Source organism: Pelodiscus sinensis, chromosome 4, assembly GCF_052426305.1.
Source record: "Pelodiscus sinensis isolate ZL-2025 chromosome 4, ASM5242630v1, whole genome shotgun sequence".
In the NCBI taxonomy this organism is placed as follows: Eukaryota; Metazoa; Chordata; order Testudines; family Trionychidae; genus Pelodiscus; species Pelodiscus sinensis.
The window spans coordinates 21,279,395-21,299,238 of record NC_143055.1 but is presented as its reverse complement, the minus strand read 5'-3'; the positions used below and the strand labels follow the sequence as shown (position 1 = coordinate 21,299,238).

General features: G+C 43.7%; 2 protein-coding genes across 2 annotated transcripts; both read right to left on the bottom strand.

The window, feature by feature from the left end:
* Positions 1–2,722: 2,722 nt before the first annotated feature.
* On the bottom strand, positions 2,723–6,545 carry LOC142829684 (uncharacterized). The gene is made up of 2 exons (XM_075930817.2): positions 5,857–6,545; positions 2,723–4,445 (listed from the first exon to the last, which is right to left on the bottom strand). Exons 1-2 carry the CDS (start codon positions 6,107–6,109, stop codon positions 3,850–3,852), a joined length of 849 nt encoding a protein of 282 aa, XP_075786932.1. The 5' UTR covers positions 6,110–6,545; the 3' UTR covers positions 2,723–3,849.
* A 5,188-nt stretch (positions 6,546–11,733) lies between these two features.
* HMX1 (H6 family homeobox 1) lies at positions 11,734–19,613 on the bottom strand. The gene is made up of 2 exons (XM_014576115.4): positions 18,822–19,613; positions 11,734–17,092 (listed from the first exon to the last, which is right to left on the bottom strand). Exons 1-2 carry the CDS (start codon positions 19,120–19,122, stop codon positions 16,503–16,505), a joined length of 891 nt encoding a protein of 296 aa, XP_014431601.3. The 5' UTR covers positions 19,123–19,613; the 3' UTR covers positions 11,734–16,502.
* Positions 19,614–19,844: the final 231 nt, after the last annotated feature.

The window sequence follows — 19,844 nt, the reverse complement described above, 5'->3', positions numbered from 1 at the left end:
GTACAGTTTTCAAATTGACACCTCAGCCTTGGGTCATTCTGTGTGTGTGTGTGTGAGAGAGAGAGAGAGAGAGAGAAATTTTGGCAGCAAACTTTCAAATCCTAGTTGCAGCCACTAGTCAAATTTGAGTATCCAGTGATATATGGAGGAAGTGAGATTAGAGTCTGTCTACAGGGAGAAATCCAGGAAAAATTAATCTGATTAATTAAAGGTGTGAAGTACATTAATAGAAACACCTTAAATCCCTGTCTGGGTGTGTTATTGAGAAGGCCATTATTTGGTTTAGTTTGATTCACTTTGGAAGTAATTTAAAATAAACTGAATTAAAAACATTTTATTTCTCAATGAAGTAATTCATGCAGCAGATTAATGCAGTTTAATTGATCCACTTGCAACTCACACCTTCAGTTAATTTGGATTAATTTTCCTGGATGTTCCCCCTCTAAAGTAATCCTATTTAATATTGTGCAGAAGGTAGATTTCCTCCCTCTATCTAGAATAGTAGCTCATTAACCAAAATTAGCAAAGCTCTGAAATTTGTCTGGATTTTCACATCACCAACAATAAGGAGGGAGATTCCTTAGGACCCAATCCTGCTGCAGGATTGGGCACTGGGATTCTTGAGAAATTGGTTTCTTTAAAGACAGTAGTATGCTAGCTTCTCTCTGTTGAATATGGATCATGTTATTGACTGGGGTAATTTTATGTCAGTGATTAGGGTAATTTTTAATTCCTTAATTTACAGGTATTCCTGATATTTGAAAATAACACAAGGTCACTAACCATTTTCACTTGCAAATATAGTTAGTTGAAAATTAGAAAGAAGTTCAGTTGCATTAGGTGTATTTTTCTAAAAAAGCTGATGTTTGTCAATCACACCTTTTGTTCTATCCTATACTTTGATTATCTTGTAATTAAAATAATTTAACATAAAAACCTCTTGCAAGTAGAGGCCTGGGTGTATTCCATTTGATGGCATAATATATATGTGATATTTGTCCAGTGATCCAAATAATTGCAATTATTGATTGAATAATATTTATGAAAAAATATTATTTATTTCAACTTCTTAGGTGTATTAGCTGCTTAAAGATATTCAGTAATTTTGTGCAGCTTTGTTATGAGTTTATTCCAATTTTGGACATAATGTAGAACCGACATTTCACTGATGGTCTGTGTTAAATCTTATGTATAAAACCTTGTATAAACCTTATGTATACAATATATTCCTTTAATAATAATTAGGTGGGACTGTTATTCAGTTACTGATGTAAATTTAGAGTCACCCCATTGAAAACAACAGTTATTCCAGATTCACACTGGTATAACAGATAATGGACAATGTAATAAGATCTTAATTATCTGAAATGATAGCTTAATTATAATTAGTGTAATTACTTTTATCTGTTTTAGAGACAGCTGTAACAATAATATGACTGGGGAAAGTTATTAAATTCAGCTTTGTTTCAATGTATATCCTTTAGGTCTGCTGAAAATACCATTCCTGTGACTCTTTGGAAAGGATTGTGGAGTCCTATTAAATGCTGCTTTTTTACCATCGCAATTTCATAGTAACAAATGCTGTATTTTGTGTAGTTATTAAATTAACAATTGAGGAGCTGAACGATATACATAAATAAAGGCATTGTCCCTTATTTTAAACTTCAACCCAAATCTTTTTGGATAGGGGAGGAGGTGAGAGTACAAAAAAAATCCCTAATTTCTTCAACTACATGTACACACAGAGAATGAAATAAGAATAAGGAGTGTTCTCTATTGACGTCCCTGCCACACAGTTGAACTTAGAACGTACAGAGAGAATTCTTTTCGTGTAATGTATAGAAACGAGAAAGATACAATCTACAGAACGGCTCGTGTGTAATTACACTATAAATAATAATTTATGTATTGTCTTTGTATAGTTCTTGGATCGTGGTTTATTCCTATTGTAATGAACAGTGATAGTCCTTCCAGGACTTGGCTTCTCTGACTGAAAATGCAAGACTGATAATCAAGTTTGAAGAGTCAAACCATGTTCCCATTTCATTAAGCCATAAACACGGCTATTATGCAGAGCTGCGAACCTGCGATTCATATTATCATGTGTTTACTTAGCAACTTCTTTGACACTGCGTTAAATCAAACGGTAATAGAAGTTCTTGGTTTGAAAAAAAATCCACACGGGACTTTCTTGTAATTATATTCTTCATCGTCCCTTCTTGCGTCACGTTTTTTCATCACAAACCATTGCTTACATTTCACACTCAGGCTGGTGCAAGTAATTGCACAGACATTTATCTCGTGAATTTAACTGGCCAGAGGTCAAGAGGTAGAAAAGGAAAAGACCAGCGCTTTCCTAAAAAGTGTTTTCTCGGGCAGTTCATTTATCAACAGCCGCATCTTCATAGCGTACTTGTCTATTTCACCTGTTTCTCTCTTATCTTTGAATGTTGATTTCAACAGGTCTGGAAAACTCTTTCCGGTTTTTAAACAGTTTCCTTTCAGTGCTCTTTGCCATAGTTTGAGCACATATTTAAGATATTTGTCTGGCTGACATTCATAACTAAAATATGCATCCAGTAAGAGTTGCCTTCTAATTTCCCCATTAGCTTTATAAAAAGCTCAAAATTATCAAATCATACAGTCTTTGCCAAGGACAAAATCCTGAATCACTTATGGCATTTAGTGCAGATGAAAAAATCAGTGTTAATAATGCCACAAGTATATTTCCCCAAATCTTTATTTTAAAAAAATCCACCAGACATGCGTTAAGAAATGTTTTTACACTCTCAACATTAACTATATTCAAAAGACATGCATTTTACATTTCTGATATAAAAGATTTATTTTCACCCTTTTATATAGTAGAAGGCTTTAAAACAATATACGGTCATTCTGTTTAGAAATCTATAAAAATATTGTTTCATTATTGGCAGATAAAAATGTCCCACATTTCTTAGTACAAACGTGTGACAGATAATTTGATTTTTCTTGAAGATACTGAAAAGTTACATCATTTAACCCCCCCCCCCCAACAGATTTTAGTCGAAATGTCAACAAATTGAGAGTATCGGGAAAATACCGAGTTTTAGAGCATTTAGAGAGTGGTAGAGTTCTGAGACGTGCAGGAATGTAACTAGCCCTAGCTAGTACTTTAGAACTGTAATAATGATTATTGTACTCACAGCCCTCATACACGACAGATTCAATGTGATATGAATAGCATTTGCTACTGTGACATACATATATAATACATGAGTCGTCTCCAGCATTCATGCCCCATTTTCTTTGGTTCTCAACAACGGTATCTCTACTAACAAGAAAACTGAGAATTGTAAAAAGAAGACCTTTGTAAAAACACCCTTTCAGGCTTTAGCAATATTTGAGAGACAAATTATCCTTTCATTTGGAAGAGAAAGCCACCTTCTGATCAAGCACAGCTAATGGTTGCTTTGATGTATTTAAATGTATTGAAATACTTTAGATAACACTTGAACTAATCAAACGACAGCTCGTCTCTTTTATTAAGTGTTCATAGAGCCCCGGGGTTGTCCATCCCCTTCGCAGTTACAGTGTGTGAGAAAGACTTAGGCTGGGAAAGTGCAGAGCTCTAAGTTAAATGGCTCCCTGTTTTTAAAAAGCAGCAGTTTTGCATAGGCGTCTTTTTAATAAGTTACGAGTTGGAACAAATATGCTCTGAAGTGCAGGAAGTCAAACCAGGGAGCGGGGAGAAGGGATCCCATTAACATGCTGCGCGTAAAAATAACATTGGCAGAAGGTGCAGACTTCCTCGGCCAGTAACTGGAACCAGGCTGTACAAGCGGGGGGAAGGGGGTAGCAGGATAGGGGCTATCCATCCCCATCCACCAGGCTGAAGTATTTGCCCGGACTGGGGAAACAGAGGTAAGGGAAGGCGCTTCCCGGATAGAGCAGGGGGAAGGACAGCGGCAGCAAACGACTGAGGAACGTGCTGTCTTTGTACAGGGCGGGGAAGGCGAGCGAAGCCGCAGCTGCCGCCCCCTGGGGCAGGAGTTCCCCGGGCGGCTCTGCCTGGCCCGGAGCGGGGCCCTCCAGCTCCGCAGACATTTGTCTCTTGAGTTTATTCCGACGGTTCTGGAACCAGATCTTCACCTGGGTCTCGGAGAGCTGCAGGGCGCTGGCCAGGCAGGCTCGCTCGGCGCTGCTCAGGTAGCGCTTCCGGTCGAAGGCAGACTCCAGCTGGAAGACCTGGCTCTTGGAGAAGATGGTGCGGGTCTTCTTCCTGCAGCCCCCCGCCAGGAGCGAGCTCCCGTGGGCGCCGGCGGCTCCTCCTTCCCGGGGCGAGGAGTCCGGGCTGCGGAGCAGTCCCCCAGGCTGGGCCGAGCCCGCTCCTCCTCCTGTGGCACCGCCCGGCCTGCGGCCCCGGCCTGCAGCCCCGTCCGCTGCCATCCGGCAGGTCTCTTTTCCTGCGGGGGTGGGTAGCAAAGCACAACATCAGCCCTCCCCGCCCAGCCACAACCCGCCCCGCATCCCCACCCCTGCGTCTGGCTGGGAGCCAGATGGGCCCCGCGACGTGTCCCAAGAGCTGCCAGGAACTACGCAGGGCAGTTGTCCGGGGTGGCCTCCAGCGGAGGGCACCTCTGGAAGGGCGAAGGGCTCCCAAGGACAGATCCGGAGGCACCCCAAGGAAGGGGGAGCCGGGACAGAAATGAGGTGCCCCCGGGTTTCGGGCTGGGACATAAGGCGAAGGGAGTGGGGCAGGGTACCGGAATAAGCAGCCTGGAAGGCTCTGGGGCTCCGCTGGAGGAATAGTTATCTATCCCACCTTCATCGGCGTGCCAAAGTGTACCAGGAGAGCCGCGTGTGCAGAGAGAGTGGGGTATCTATCCAGCCCCACATCCCCATAACATCCGAGCCCCTGGCTGTACTGATGCGGGGTGGGGGAGGGAGGAGCGCACTGTAGGGATGGGTATATACAGTATGTCAATGTAGAGAGGAATGGTGTGTAGCAAGGTTGTGTAGGGATGGTGTGTGTGCAGTTTGTGTAGGAGTGGCATGAAGATGCAGTAGGTAGGTGTAGATATGGTATTCAGTGCACAGGTATGTGCAGTAGATGGGATGCAATGTGTTCAGGGATGTAGCAAATGAGGGTGTATAAGTAAGGGTATGTAGGTTCGTGCACAGTAGGTGGGGTAGATGAACTCTGTGAGCGTGCAGTAGGTGGGGGCATGCAATGTGTATGTGCACGCACAAGGTGGGGTAAATGCAGCATATATGTGAGTAGGTGGGGTATGTATGCAGTGTGCACACAGCAGGTGAGGCATGAAGTGTGTGAGTGCACAATAGGTGGGGACATGCAGTATGAGTGTGCAGTAGGTGGGGGCATGCAGTGTGTGAGTGCGCAGTAGGTGGGGGCATGTAGGGTGTGCGTGTGCAGTAGGTGGGGGCATGCAGGGTGTGCGTGTGCAGTAGGTGGGGCACGCAGGATGTGTATGCACAGTAGGTGGTGTACACTGGATGTGTGTACACAGTAGGTGGGGTACGCAGGATTTGTGTGCGTCCAATAGTTTGGGCACGCAGGGGGTGTGCGCGCAGTAGGTGGGGCACACAGGGGGTGTACGCCCAGTAAGCGGGGCATGCAGGGTGTGCACGCAGAAGTTTAGGCATGCAGAGTGTGCGCGCAGCAGGTGGGGCATGCAGGGTGTGTGAGTAGTCTGGGGGCATGCAGGGTGTGTGCGCGCAGTAGGTGGGCCATGCAGGGTGTGTGCGCGCAGTAGGTGGGGCCATGCAGCGTGTGCGCGCAGGATATTGGCTAGGTGCTGCGTACGCGAGCAGTGCCTAGCCCCGCATGTCCGACAGAGGCTCCAGACGCTATACCCGGGTTGCTGCCGCGTTTACTGGACTCCTGTTCCGAAGGCCCCTCTCCCTGCTCCTGCTCCTCCGGATCCAGCCGGGAGCAGCGGGCTCTGCCCGCGTCCCGCCGCAGCCTGGGGCTCCGGGCCAAGTCCGCGCCGCCGCCAGAGTTGCGTCTCAGGATGCTGTCAATGGTGAAGGTCAGGCAGGCGGGGGGCAACTCCCCGCCCTGGCTCAGCCTCCGGCTCCTCTCGCAGCCCAGTGGCAGCCCTGCCATGAGGGACCGAGCGGGACCCGCGGCTGCCCAGGCCCGGCTCCTGCCTCTCGCTGCGCCTCCGACTCCCAGTCGCCGCCGCCGCGCTGCACCATCCCGCTGGCCGGGCAGGAGTCGCGGCGGCGCTGAAGCGCGGGCCCGGCGGCTACCAGAAGCAAGCTGTACGGATTGGCTGCCGAGGGACGGAGGGAGGGGCCAGCAACGGGAGAGGGGAGGGGAGTAGCGAAGGAGGGGGACTGGGGTCCAGGGGAGAGAAATATGGGGCTAGAAACAGGGAAGAAAGGAGGAGAGAAATGGGGAGAAAGAAAGGAGAGAACAGCGAGGGGATGACTGGAGAGAGCTAGGACTGAAGGGAAAAGAAAGGAGGGGGACAGGAGACTGGTGGGGATGGAGAGGCGGGTGAGGGACGAGGAGGCGGGAGGAGGAGCTATGGAGAAGAAAAACAAGGGAGTCGGGAGAGAGACAGCGGGAAAGGGGAGGATCAAAGAGGAAACAGGCAAGGGGGCTCTGAAGGAGGGACAAAGAGGAACCAGGATCAGGGAAGGGAGGGGAAAAGCTCAAGAAGGAAAGTAATGGGGAAGGAAGACGAGAGAGATTGTGCAATGGGTGTGAAGGTGGAGACCTTCAAGAGGCTGCGCTGAGACTCTTTTACTTATTGCTGTGAAATACCCTCCATGTTGTGATCAGCCATTTCTAGCAGCTGAGGATTGGAAATATGCATGGATGGGTTAAATCTACCTGAAACAGGGAAATATCTTAACTGTCTCTTTCAAGGGCAATGGAATGTTCAGGTTATGGTAACTTAGCATTAGAAAGGCTTTTTTTCTCCCTAACATCTAGCCTAAATCTGCTTCGCTGCAGATGAAGCCCTACTTTCAATGGAAGTGGAGAATATTTTGGATTAGGTCTTGTGTTTAGTTCCTCACACTCAGGCTATATCTAAATCTCTCAGATTTTGTTCTGCCTGACATCTCCAACAAGGGTGTGTCTAGACTACCTAGTTTTGTTGACAAAAGTGGACTTTTGTCGACAAAACAATACCAGCATCTACACTACCGCGGAGTTCTGTCGACATAACGTCGACAGAACTCCGCGGTTTTGTCGACGCTGGTATACCTCATTTTACAAGGCATAACACTTTCTGTCGACAGAACTCTGTCGACAGAAGGTGTTATTGCCTGTAACACTGCGTCCAGACTACGGAGTTCTGTCGACAAAGCGGCTTGCTTTGTCGACAGAACTCCATGTGTTTGGACGCAAATTGTCGACGGAAGTTTTGTCGACAGTATTTGTCGACAAAACTTCCGTCGACAAAACGCAGTAGTCTAGACGTACCCTAAAACAGGACCTTTCCTATCCATCCCACCAGGGCCACATTATGACTTTCAGGGGCCATATGCACTTTTGTCTTTGTGGGCCCCTCCCACCATAATAATATACATGTTAAAAAATATTTTTGATATAACTTTAAATACTTCAACATTTTATTTTTTCTGTTTTAGGCAAAATTTAATAGATTTTAATAGAATAGGCTCTAAAAGTTTTGGTTTTTTCTGATGGGGGAAAAAATTAAAAATATTTTCTTCAACCCTAAAAGTTCATTTTTTTCCTTCTGATTTTAAAAGAAATTAAAACATTTTCATGGGCCCCTAAAAGTATCGTGGGCCCTAGGCACTGTGCCTACTGTGGCTAATGGATAAGTCGGCTCTGCACCCCATACACAGCTAAAACACCTATCCAGGTTCTCATTATTTCATATCTCATCCTCCTCCACCCTGGGCAATGTGATCTTGTCCTACCCTCCCCCCTTTGCATGCCTCTACCACTAGCTCCTTCTCTATTACAGTGTTTCCCAAATGGTGTTCCATGGAACCGTGGAGTTCTTCAAAGTGAAAATAAGGGTTCTGCGAGAAAATTCCATTACAATAACATTTTATGATTTAAAAATAATTAATATTTAAGCATTTATGAATGTTATTGAAAACAGTTTTAATTTGTGTTTGCCACAATAAAAGTGTCCCTGTGTAATGGCAGCTTAGCCAGAGATTGGGGATGATGATGTCACTACTCAGCGCTGATGTCCATATATTAGGATGTTATTAGGGGTTCCACAAAATTCTTTCTAGTTTAAAAGGATTCCATGGCCAAATAAAATTGGGAAACACTGCATCACATCAGACATAAGCTACTGATATTAATTTTCAAGATCTATTTGGTGTTTTATCATCCCTCATTTGCTACTGAGATATCGGCTCCTGCAGCCAATGGACCCAGAATGCCCATAATTGTCCATTTGTTAAAATTGTAAACCATTCTCTTCATATTTGCCCCGAGGCTTGGGAGGAGCTCCCTGTGAACAGATTGGGTGTTACCACAAAATTAATGTTATCCTCCTTGAACCCCCTCCACACACACACCTTAAAACTCTCCTTGTCCGTGATGTTTAGACTGCTGGTGTGATAAGCAGCTATTGGTCAGATGCTTATCATCCTGACCAATAGCATTCCATTGTTGCCTTATACCCTTTCCTACCCCCGTTTAACTGTATATTTGTGGTCTTTCGTCTTTAATTGTAAATTGTAAGGGGTTTGGGTTCTTTTGGTACAGTACCTATATCCTGGCTCGTGAGTAGGGCTCCTATGTGTTCCAATAAAACAAAGAGGAAGCAGAAGTAGCAACAACAGCCAGGAATGGGGTTCAGAAAAGGCAGAGGAGACAGTGAAGGATGGGAGCATGGGTAGAGTGTTGTGGAGGATGCGGGAGGTTGTGAAAGGTTATGGAGGGACGTGTTGTAGGGGGATGTTTTGTGTGCCTGGGGCAGGATTTGTGTGCTGGTGAAGGATTCGAGGGTGGGTGTCTTGTGACGGGGGCGATTTATTATTCCTTAAGGGTATTTCTACAAGAGGGCCCTTCAACATGGCAGCTTTTAAAAGCTGCCTACATTGCTAAAAATAATTTGTCCCGCCGAGGCGGAAAGTCAGAGAGGATTTTTTGGGGGTGGGGGTTCACTTCTCCAAAATTAGGTGAGTTTTTAAAGAGGTGCTTCTGCTCTGATGATGGGTGTTTCGACCACGAAAAGATGAACAGGCAAAATTCGAACCCCCTGAATAAGGGCTGGTAATAGAACTGCTAATCGGCTCCTAAGTACACCTGGATATTTAGATGCCATAGATTCTAGAAGCTAAATTAAAAGCATCTTAAAACTTCCTTCATCTTTTAAGGCTGCGATAGTTCTTTGAAAAAGCAGCCTTAAGACATTGGCGAGAAAGTTAAAGTCGCTTTACAAATGGAGTCAGTATTTTAATGCTTCACTCTACCAGAGCACTGAACATTTTCCTTCAGTCGCAAAGTGCCAATCTTCTTTTAACCGGCCTTATTCGCCTTGCATCTGATTCCACATTTCCTGTGTAGTTTGATGGCTCTAATAGGAAGAGCGGAAGCTGAGCCACTCAGGAAAAGAGCATCTTCAAATGAGACATGGATGGTGGTGGGGTGGGGAAAGTAGAAAGAAGATAATGCATTTATTAGTGGCAAGAAATGTTAAGAAGAAAGGGAGAGATAATCAGTGAATTTCAGTATGAGTGAAGAAAACAGCTCTCTCCCCCGCCCCCCGACGAGAACTCTGCGCACTTTGCTTAACATTTAACTTGGTTTTTGTCCTTCTGTTCATTATCAGTCACATTCTCTGCCGAAGAATAATTTTCTAATGACATTATAGTCAGCTAGATCTGCTTGCCCTAGAAAACATGTCAAGCTTACTCCAGGGGGGAAATTGAGCTTCTGAGTATTATTTCAATATCTTTTTAAAGAAAGAAAACAATTTGAGAGACCAGAAAGAAAAAAATTAGGGTGAATTTCAGGAAGTGTAAACAAATGTTAGCTAGTTTCACCTATTTTTCACTCATGGCATAGTTAAAACTTCGTGCAGGTAAGCAAAGGAAGCATAACTATAATGATATTATGGCCTACAGGCCGTTCATAGACTTCAAGCTAAAATGGAAGACAAACAGAGCTGGTGTATTTTTGTTTTATTTTACAAATATTGTATCTAAACAGCAGGAGTTTAGACCTTATACACATCTTATAATGAGGACCCGGATCCTGCTCTCTTTTAAATCAATGGTCACTTCATTATTGATTTTAATGAGAGGATGATCATGCCCTGAATTATCAGTGAAGGTTCTGCTACCGCTGTGAGCTATCAATGGGGAACAAGAGCTAGGTAATGATATGAAAGCACCGTTTCAGCGAATGTTTACATTCCTCCTTCTCCCGCACATCCCAAACTAGCTGCTGTATTGAAATTATTTTATCCCATTGACAAGATGAACATAGTGTCTGACCGCCCTGGCTGCCCATGGAGTCAGTCAAGTGAAAAATATACGTCCTCAGAATTTAAGGGGTAGACTCCTTTTTTGAATCCAGACCCTAAATCCATACCAAGGCACAACTCCTGCGGCCCTTAAACCAGAATCTCACTTTCACTTCAAGTTTTGACTGAGTAAAGACTGAAGGAAATGGCTGCCCAAATAAGTCGTTATGAAAAGACAGACTATTCTAGCTCCATGTTCTACAAGTCATAGGTAGTTCGTATGCAATTTATATGCGTGTGTGAGAGAGATTTGCGAGAGAGCAAAAAGCCGATGGGATAAAGTTAACTTTCTAAAGCTGAGTTTCGAAAGGTCACTTGACTTTTTTTGGACACATTTTCTCATACATTCGTGTCTAGGGCTTGGGGGATCAGGTGGAGCTGTGGTTTCTCTTGCCATAATCAAAAAAGCTCCATTCCGGACAAATAATGTGAAAATCTAGCACGCAGCATTTTTCCTGTGTAGAATTGTTGGTTAAAACTTATACCGCGGTTATTTAGATTAAACTCACATTTGCAGTAAGCAGGGCACAAAAATAACTTGAAGGATCAGTTTTCAGAAGTTGTAATTTCTGTTGCTGAGTCAGCCCTGAAGCTTTTTACTCATACAGCTTCGCCTGTTCAAACGGGGATGAATTACTCCCAATTAAATCATTATTGTTTTCAATCAAAAAATGAATCTATTCATCTCGGCAATTCAATATCTATTACCCGGGAGATTACTGTTCCTCCCCAGGGTATGTACAATCTTTTCGATTAAAAGCAACTACTTATATATTGAGCGTTGTTGGGCGGTTTTGTTTGTTTGTTGCTAAGGCTATGTTTTATTTTGTATTGTCAAAAGTATCTCTTTTAGGTCTGTACCTCCGACTATGTCTTCAATGGATTCAATCTGAAGAGGGGAACGGGAGTACTTTCTTCACAATAAAATACATTTTCTCAAATTCCTATTTTATAATTATTTTCAGTAGCTAATAACTTCATCCAAAACCTGGAGTTTCTTGCGAACACGTTACAAAAATTACTTCCACGTGGATTATATTTAATTATTTGCGTGGCACAGCCACAATCTCCTATACAAAATCTAAGAACTAGCCATAATCAAATTTCATTAGAAACTAGATAACCTTTCTGAAGTAACTGTCTTCATTTTTTTCTCCTTGGGATTAATTATTAGGCCAAGAAAAGAAACGTTCACTGATATTCGAATATGAGAAGTCAATAAAAACTAATGCATATTCCAGAAACATGCAATTCTGTTCATATCTTCAAATGAGATTCCCAAAATGCAGCCATGTAGTGAGATTGGGTCGAAAACTTCAAAGTAAATTACAAGGGTTTTTGTTTGAAACATTTATGAGTGTGATCGGCGTGACTTTAGTAGATAAAAAGAGCTCTCTCGAATCGTATATTAGAATTTTGGCTACAACAAGTGGATATTTGCCTGATTCTCTTCTTCGTCTTGCTTCCAAAATCCACAAATCTTTATACAACAAGAACAATACTGTAGAGATTACAAACAGACTCTTTTCTCCATCTGACACAGCATCGTCTATTCTTTCTCCCCAATGCCAACATTTTCCTTTTCTAGCAAACGCGCTACATCACACATATTCTGGGAAAAGCGAAGACAACCATGACGTCCCCTTTCATGGAGAGAGGGAAAGGAAAAAGGACTAAAACAAAGGAGAAAAGTTTAGAATTCTTCGTGGACCCCTAAATATGGGAATGCAACGACCAAAGCGCAATTGTTACTAAATACATAAATGGGATGTTTTCAAAACTATTAGAGAGGTGCCAAGTTTAATCGTATTGTTCGAGTTAGTAGGCATTTGGGAGACTAAAGAAATGGAGAATCCGTGACTTCTTGTTAAAAAAAATCTCAGCCCCCATTCTAAACATTTTTTCCCTGTGTGCTGGGAGTTCTAACCCATCGACTAATTCTCCTTCTTGAGATCCTTTTTATACAGAAGACGAATGAGTTTAACTCTACCAAGGGGGTTCCCTAATAAATCAATTAGCTTTTGGTAGGAGACCTCATCTCTCCCTCTTCCCCATTCCAACCAATTTGGCAAGGAAAAAACCCCTTAACACTGCAGATCCACTGGAGGAGTATCATAATCGCAGAAGATTTTCTTCACACAGAAATTAAAATGCATTCTCAATGAAGGCCAGGGAGAGGAAGGAGGAGCCCAGAACTGTAATCTGGAGGGAAGAAAAGTATGTATATGTCCACCCTGAACACAGTGTTAAAATGATTTTGAATCGGAAGGCCAGAGAAATGTTTCCGTATCTAATTTCAAGTGGCTCGCGTTTCATATTCCAGGTAGTTTTGAAATGCCTTTCTCGAATCGATGTCGAGCTGGAGGCTGTCTAGCCCCAATGGCCTGCATGTTTACAGAGGGAAAAGAGACAATCTATTCAAAGATAATGCATTATAAAAGAAAAAAATCAATCGAAATATATTGTTCGACAGCAGAGCCAACGCACACATGAGATTTATCAAGTATCGATTAGCATGAATGTTTTATACCCAGGCATATTAAAAAGCTGTAAGAGATTTTAAGACTGAGCAATCGCATCTGCAGGACTAATCGCTTAACAAGATGCTTTTCAGGCTATTGATCAGTTTCAGCTCAAGTGTAATTAATGATCATCTCGATTGCAGTTATATCAAGGATTTAGTTTACGAAGGGAAGCTCAGAAGCGTTTTGCTACTTTTTGTACCGATTCACATCCAAAAGTTTTATCCGCGTTCAGCTTTGCCTCTTGAGTGCCATCTAGCCAAGCGGTTGTAGCATTATTCATGAAATACATGCCAGCAGCCAGGGAGTATTGCATAAGAATGTTGCAGCTGTAGTACAACAAGATTTATTTTAAGGCTGTTCTGAGGTTGCTTTGAGCTACAAGTAGCAACGTATATCACTATATGTCATGATATAAAATAAATATATGTCAACAAAGTCATTAGGGTATCCGTCTATGTGCAGAAGAACTACAACGTGTTAGCCTTACCGCTTAATGTTTACTTAAATATAGACTATGAACATCCATGGCGTTTTCCTGGGGTAAAAGTTTTGCAACATCGATTTGCATTTAAAACGAAGGAAATGAAGAATAATAATATCCCCCCAATGTTTGCAAATGTTTTATTGTAGGCCTCTCTCTGAACCCTGTAGATTCTTGTCAGCTTGCACAGTAACACATCTCCCACTGTAAATAAACTAGAGGGGTGCGCGTGTTATTTCTTGCAAATAAGAACTCTTAATAATGTAATGCAAAGCACTGACATGTAAAATAAAGCATAAGGAAGAACTTTTTCCTGACATGAATTCACGTCTTGTACCTTTTAATATTTTACTACGATCATAGCTGCAAATACAGTGTATGAAAAAATCTGTTTATTGATATAACAGCACGTCTTTTAAAAAACAAACTAATGTCAAAACCACATTTAAAAAAAAATCCTATCGATCCTTTTAGGCCTGCCTCAAGAACAGAATATTGAGTCGAACCAGAAGTATAGTAATCATCTCATAAATTACTCAAAACAAAAGGCATGTGGACAGTGGCAGGTGGTTAAGTAGCACGATGGCTTACAATCTACTTTGATATGATTATTGTGAATCATAATTTACTCCAGTCGGAAACACTGAGCGATTTGTGAAGTTGAACATGGCCAGAGAAATAATCTGTCTTCTTCCACCTAAACCTGTGTCTCGAATGTAATCAAAGCAAACGCTGCGAAATAATAATAGATGTTGCATAGGCAATAAATATCCTCTCCCGCGAACTAAAATGTCTTTTCCACACCAAAGAGCCATTGTCAATTCCGATTTGAGTTCCTCACAGTTGAGTTTTGGGGGTTGTTTATTATTATTATCGTCTGCATTCCAAAACCTCCTCTCCTCAAATCCCCCGTTACACTCCTCTGTAATCGAGAACAATATTTTAGAATTGTTGAGGGATTTCCGTACTGCCATGCAAATAAAAACTGGTGAGGATCGCTTCGAGCTAGTAAAGGGCGTTCACAAGTACTAATATAAAGACTTCCATAAATATTGAGCTAAATCCTTATGGAAAATAATATGAAAAGTTAGCCTTGTCTCATAAACCGGATCGTCTCCGGTGTGTGAATTAATCTTGATGCTGCTAGTGTTCTCAATTCATTTGGGGAAAAAGGCTTCGAGGGTTATATTTTTGGCTAGAGAGAGCAAAATATCGAAAAGTTATAGCCAGAACAAGGCATTATTCTTGGTTTTGTATCACAGATTTCTCTCCATTGTAACTTCTATTTGATTTCATAACAAGAAATAAGGCTAGCTTGTCGAACATATAATTTAAGATCATAAATAAGAGTGAACACTCGCTTTCTTTACAGATGAAAAGGCCACACATGTATGCTCCAAACACACCAGAATCTGTGCCCCTCTAAACAGCCATATAGTGCTCCGAGCTGGTAGATTAAATTACATTTGATTATACCATAATATACAGGATGAAAGCTTGACCTTTCCCCAAATCTGAATTTTACAAAGCCTTTCCTTTCCATCCTCTCATAAATTCAGAACATCAGGAATCCCAGAACCCCAGCCCTGAGTTATAATAATGGACCCAGTACTAATTTTAGTAGTGAATAGAGATAGAGAAAAATAAAACAACTCTTCAAGGGGGGAAGTAGTTTAGGCATGCATAATACTTGATATAACATCACATTACAGATTAGCTTGTGTAACTAAAGCTACAATTTCCCAGGCTGTAGCCGTCTGATTTATTTTAATTGCCAGTGCCAATCATTCATCAATTACATAAAACTAGCGAGAATTCTCAGCTTGCCATATGAAAGAGTAAAGCCGCGCTGTGTTTTCTTTAGGTTAGTCAGCAGACCAAAACAAGTGGTAATTAGACACTTTTGGTCATCATCAGATGTTAAACGGGTATTTTTTCCATGGTTATTAACCGGTAGCTCTGAAGAGCTGGGGAGAAACTACTTCTGGTCAGAATGAAGTGTAGATTTTTTTTCTATATAATTGTTTAAAATTAAAATCCATTCATTTTTAGAAATAGCAGGTATTTTATCACATGCTTCCGACATTTTTAACCATTGAAATAATTAAAATACGGGAAATAAAATGATCTTTACTTATTAAACAGGAAGTATCACGATTGTGGAGAAATTTGGGGGGCTAGGGAAAGGGCGTCCGGTAAATGTGTCCTGCATTATTTGGGAATAGCCAGATTAAAATAAAAAAATGTGCTTTAAAGAATGAAACAATACAGCCCAGTGACCAAAGAAGTCCAAATTCAGCCTCGTAGACCTGCTAGTATAGGTGTGCCTAACTGACGGCCTATGTCCTTACAACCTACTGTGACCAAAGTTCTCCCATCCCACCACCTGTCTCTTTAACCTGGTAGTTTTATGAAATGTCGAAAGACTAAGGAAGATTCGGGGATAAGTTGTGAAGCCTGTTCTTATCGTTCTCTCGTCTCCCATCCCAGGAAGGGACTGTAGGATTTACCCCAAAAGGAGGGGATCCCCCCAAATATTACATTATGTCACTGTCAGCACAGAGTTTGTAGCGTTCTTTACATTCTTCTCATGCTCAGCAAAGACTACATGTTAGATTCGCTCCGACGAGCATTTAGATTAAGGACAACGGAAGTCTGTTTAACAAATCGATTCATAAGAGTGTTGTTTCCATAGTCGAAATCTAAGGGGGTTAAAAGGATAATTTGTAAGTAAAGGGGTGTGGAAAGACTCTTCCACGCGACAGTATTTTCTTTGGGCACGTGACAGGCATGGCCATCCTGGTGACAGGCAGTGAGTTGATGGTTTTCCTCCTCTTGTTTTGTTTTTTACAGTTTCCCCCAAAGTATGTTTATTGCACGTTTTAAAATCCAAAAGCATAAAATCAAGAAAGGTATAAGCCAACATAAGAAATCTGGAGGGAGGGGAGGAGAACAGGGCTGATGGGAGGCGGGGGGAAGATGGGAGAGAAGGGGAAAGGTCCTTGCAAAGATGGATTCTCAGACGAGTCCTGTCATTTGCGATCTTAGAAAGGGGACCGAAGCGGCGGGGAAGGTGGCCAAGGGGTAGCTGACAGCGTTAGAAAACCCCACCAGGGGAGGAGAGACGTGAGGCAGGGTGAAGCCTAAAGCACTTGCAGGCGAGTTTTCGTGGTACAAAATGGGCACCCTTACTATCCTTTGAGCAGAGTGGGAGAGGTTGGCCGCCTCCAAATCCGCAGCCAGTTGTCTTTTCCACTTATTCCGGCGGTTCTGGAACCAGATCTTCACCTGCGTCTCGGTGAGGTGTAAGGAGGCCGCTAGGCCGGCCCTCTCGGAGCTGCTCAAGTAGCGCTTCATGTCGAAGGTGGACTCCAGCTGGAAGACCTGGCTCCGGCTGAAGACCGTGCGGGTTTTCTTCTTGCGGCCCGCGGCCCTCTGCTCGGCGGAGTCCGGCTCCTCGCCTTTGTCCTCCTCCTCCCGGCTGGTGCTGCCGCAAGCGAACGCCTCTCTCCTCTCGGCCGAGCCCAGCTCGTCTGCCTCTTTCCTGCAGCCCCCGGACCTGCCCGCGGATGCCTCCTCCGAGATCTCGGGAGAGTCGCGGTCACTGGCTGATGGAGAGAGAGAGGAACACGGGTTGTTTCTTCCGTAGACACACACACACACACACACTTGCTTTCCAGACTCCACACACACACACACACACACACACACACACACACACACACACACACACACACACACACACACTTGCTTTCCAGACTCCTCATTCGTGTATTAATTATTTAATGCATACAGTGGAATTGATGATGTGACTATATTTAAAAGCCCCCCCCCCCCCACACACACACAATTGTACGTACAAATGAACTCTAATCGCCACTGAGGGATGGGACACAATGCAGTAAATAAAGCCAACACGAAAGCGGTGTGAATGTGCTGTCACAGTACAGCTCTCTGAGTTCTTGTGCTATCTTTACTTCCCGTTTCAATACCAGCCCGTTTCTCCAAAGGAACATTACAAGGAATCATCCTTTGCAGCCCATGACACGGGTAAGTTTTTTCCCTTCAGAAAGAAGGATTGTCCAGGCCAATAAGCACTCAACTCCACCACTAAAAATCAGTGGGTTAAAATAATGCGATCAGTAATCCACAATAAAAGAAATAACAGTTATTTCCAGGTTGTATCACTGACTACATACAGCAACAGGCTTCTACCTTAGAACAGAAAGGGGCTTAAGATGAGTGAAAGTAGAAAAAAATATGTCCCCCATTTGAAGCTTAATTTGTTATTTCTTACTGTGCAAAACTGAATGCATTGGACAAAATGAAATAACGGAACTCGTAAAGCTGCCTTCTAAAATGGTTCAAGGGGACTATCCAATAGCTGCAGTTTTTTTTAAAGGATCTGCTTATAGAAAAGGTTTTAGGCTGTCTACTCTCAGGTGTCATTTTGAAACAAAAGCCCATGTATGGAGAAACACACCTTTTAGGGAGCTCTTAGGCTGTACAAGCACATCACTCACTTAAGTCACAGTCATGGAAACATCAGCATGCAACCTTCCCTTCTGTAGTTCAGAGGCATGGATTAGTAACACTTCTTTTCCAGCAGAACTGCTGACACCAACCTACAAACTTTTCTCTGATGCTAGTTTCTGCGCTAGGATTTAAATCTCTGCTCGTGTGATTTTTTGCACACACAAAAAAATTACCACGTTGCAGGCCTTAGGGATTCCCTTTACAGAATAATAACTACATTATTTCTGCTCCAGAGTAACCTGTATTTTAAAATATGGACTTTTTAGAAATCAGTCTACAATACTCTCACTCGACTTGTGTGTGTGTGCGCGCTCGCGCGCGTGTGTGTGTCGGGGCCGAAGGGAGGATATTTTTGACATATGTTTGAATTGTAACTTTCCTGACAATGTCTCTGGGCTGAGCTGATTAGAAACAACGTGCCGGGCATTAAGTACCAGTGCGAGACAAGGGATTTTTAAGAGAGAGGAATTGCATCTCTTACTTCCGAGGGCTATTTTGCCATTCATTTCATTCTCCCTTTTGGCTCCCGAGGGAAGATTGGAGACTCCCATTGGAAATCCAGTTCTTAGGGTGAGCAAATTCACATGACATTATGTTAGAACTAAGCCCCTCTGAGCCTCTTCTCTAGGTCTGACCCGTACATGTCTCCTACAGCCTGCCCTAAAAGCGGATCCCCCTCTTTCTGTAGGCAGACAGGTACGCCTCGAGACCGCCACTGAGCTGTTATTTTTAATCTGGCGAATATTGGATCCCAGTTGCCTGCCCACGCAACAACAAGTACAGAACCGCGAGGAAACTTACTGTCTGGACTGGCGCATCCTATAAAACTAGCCTGCGCTCTTCGGTACCACTCCATTGTACTATCCCTGAGCGGATAGCTCTGTGAGCTGAACCCAAACGGAGAGACTTGGCAGCAGACCTGCGCGCAATGGCTGCCGGCTATTCCGCCGTGCGGCCGCGTCTCTTTGTGGCCATCCTCAGTGCTTCCCTGCGTCCGCTCCTCTCTGCTCTCTTTCCCCTCCGTCCCCAGCAAATTCTCGATAAAAAAAGACGAGACCCTGGCAGAGGCAGAATGGGTGTTTTCGGGCGCTTCGTCCGGCATCCTGGGTCCAGCTGCCAGGGGCGGGCCAGTGGGGGCTGGGAAGGTTGGCTGGCTAGATCGCTGGTCAGTTTCCAAGCCAAAAGGGATCTCTCGCGCCGTGCGAGCAGTCACCTCCTTTCTCTGCGTGACCCGATGGATGCTCTCCTGGTAGAAAGGGGTGTTTTTCCGGGGTACTCATTTCAGAGCGCGGTGTGCCATCATTTCCTGCAAGCTAGGAGCGGAGAGGTGGGGGGATCCCCTCGGAGGCGCCAGATTCTGCGCGAAAACGATAATAATGAAATAAAAATGCCAGGCAAGTTACACGAGGTACAAGCGAGGGGTAATTCTCCGATTGGAAGCGCAGCACTGCAAATGGAATTAGTCCGGGCCAGGCAGGGCAGTGACTTACTAGGACTTCAGTGGTGCTGGGTCCGGGCTGCGTGTGCGTGCGCGCTGCCTTGGGGGCTCGGAGAAGCCTTGTCACTCACAAGCTTTTTATTTAGGTCAATTAGGGAGCAAATCAAAACGCGGCGAGCGGGAATGCCAGGCTCCAACGCATGAGTAAGAGGCTGGCCAAGCCAGCATCCCGAGCCTCCCATTGGCTAGACTGGGCAGCCCAGCCAACCACGTCCCGCCCATGTATTGTAACACTCATAATCATAATAATGAATAATTGGTGGATAGGAATATAAATGGGAGCAAATTGACAAGGACCCTCCCCCTTCTTGAAACATCCCCCTGTA

Coding starts and splice junctions, on each gene's coding strand:
- LOC142829684 (XM_075930817.2), bottom strand. CDS start 6,109: ATGGCAGGGCTGCCACTGGGCTGCGAGAGGAGCCGGAGGCTGAGCCAG. Junction 4,446..5,856: donor TAAACGCGGCAGCAACCCGG/GTATAGCGTCTG, acceptor CCACCCCCGCAG/GAAAAGAGACCTGCCGGATG.
- HMX1 (XM_014576115.4), bottom strand. CDS start 19,122: ATGCCGGACGAAGCGCCCGAAAACACCCATTCTGCCTCTGCCAGGGTC. Junction 17,093..18,821: donor AGGATGCGCCAGTCCAGACA/GTAAGTTTCCTC, acceptor TCTCTCCATCAG/CCAGTGACCGCGACTCTCCC.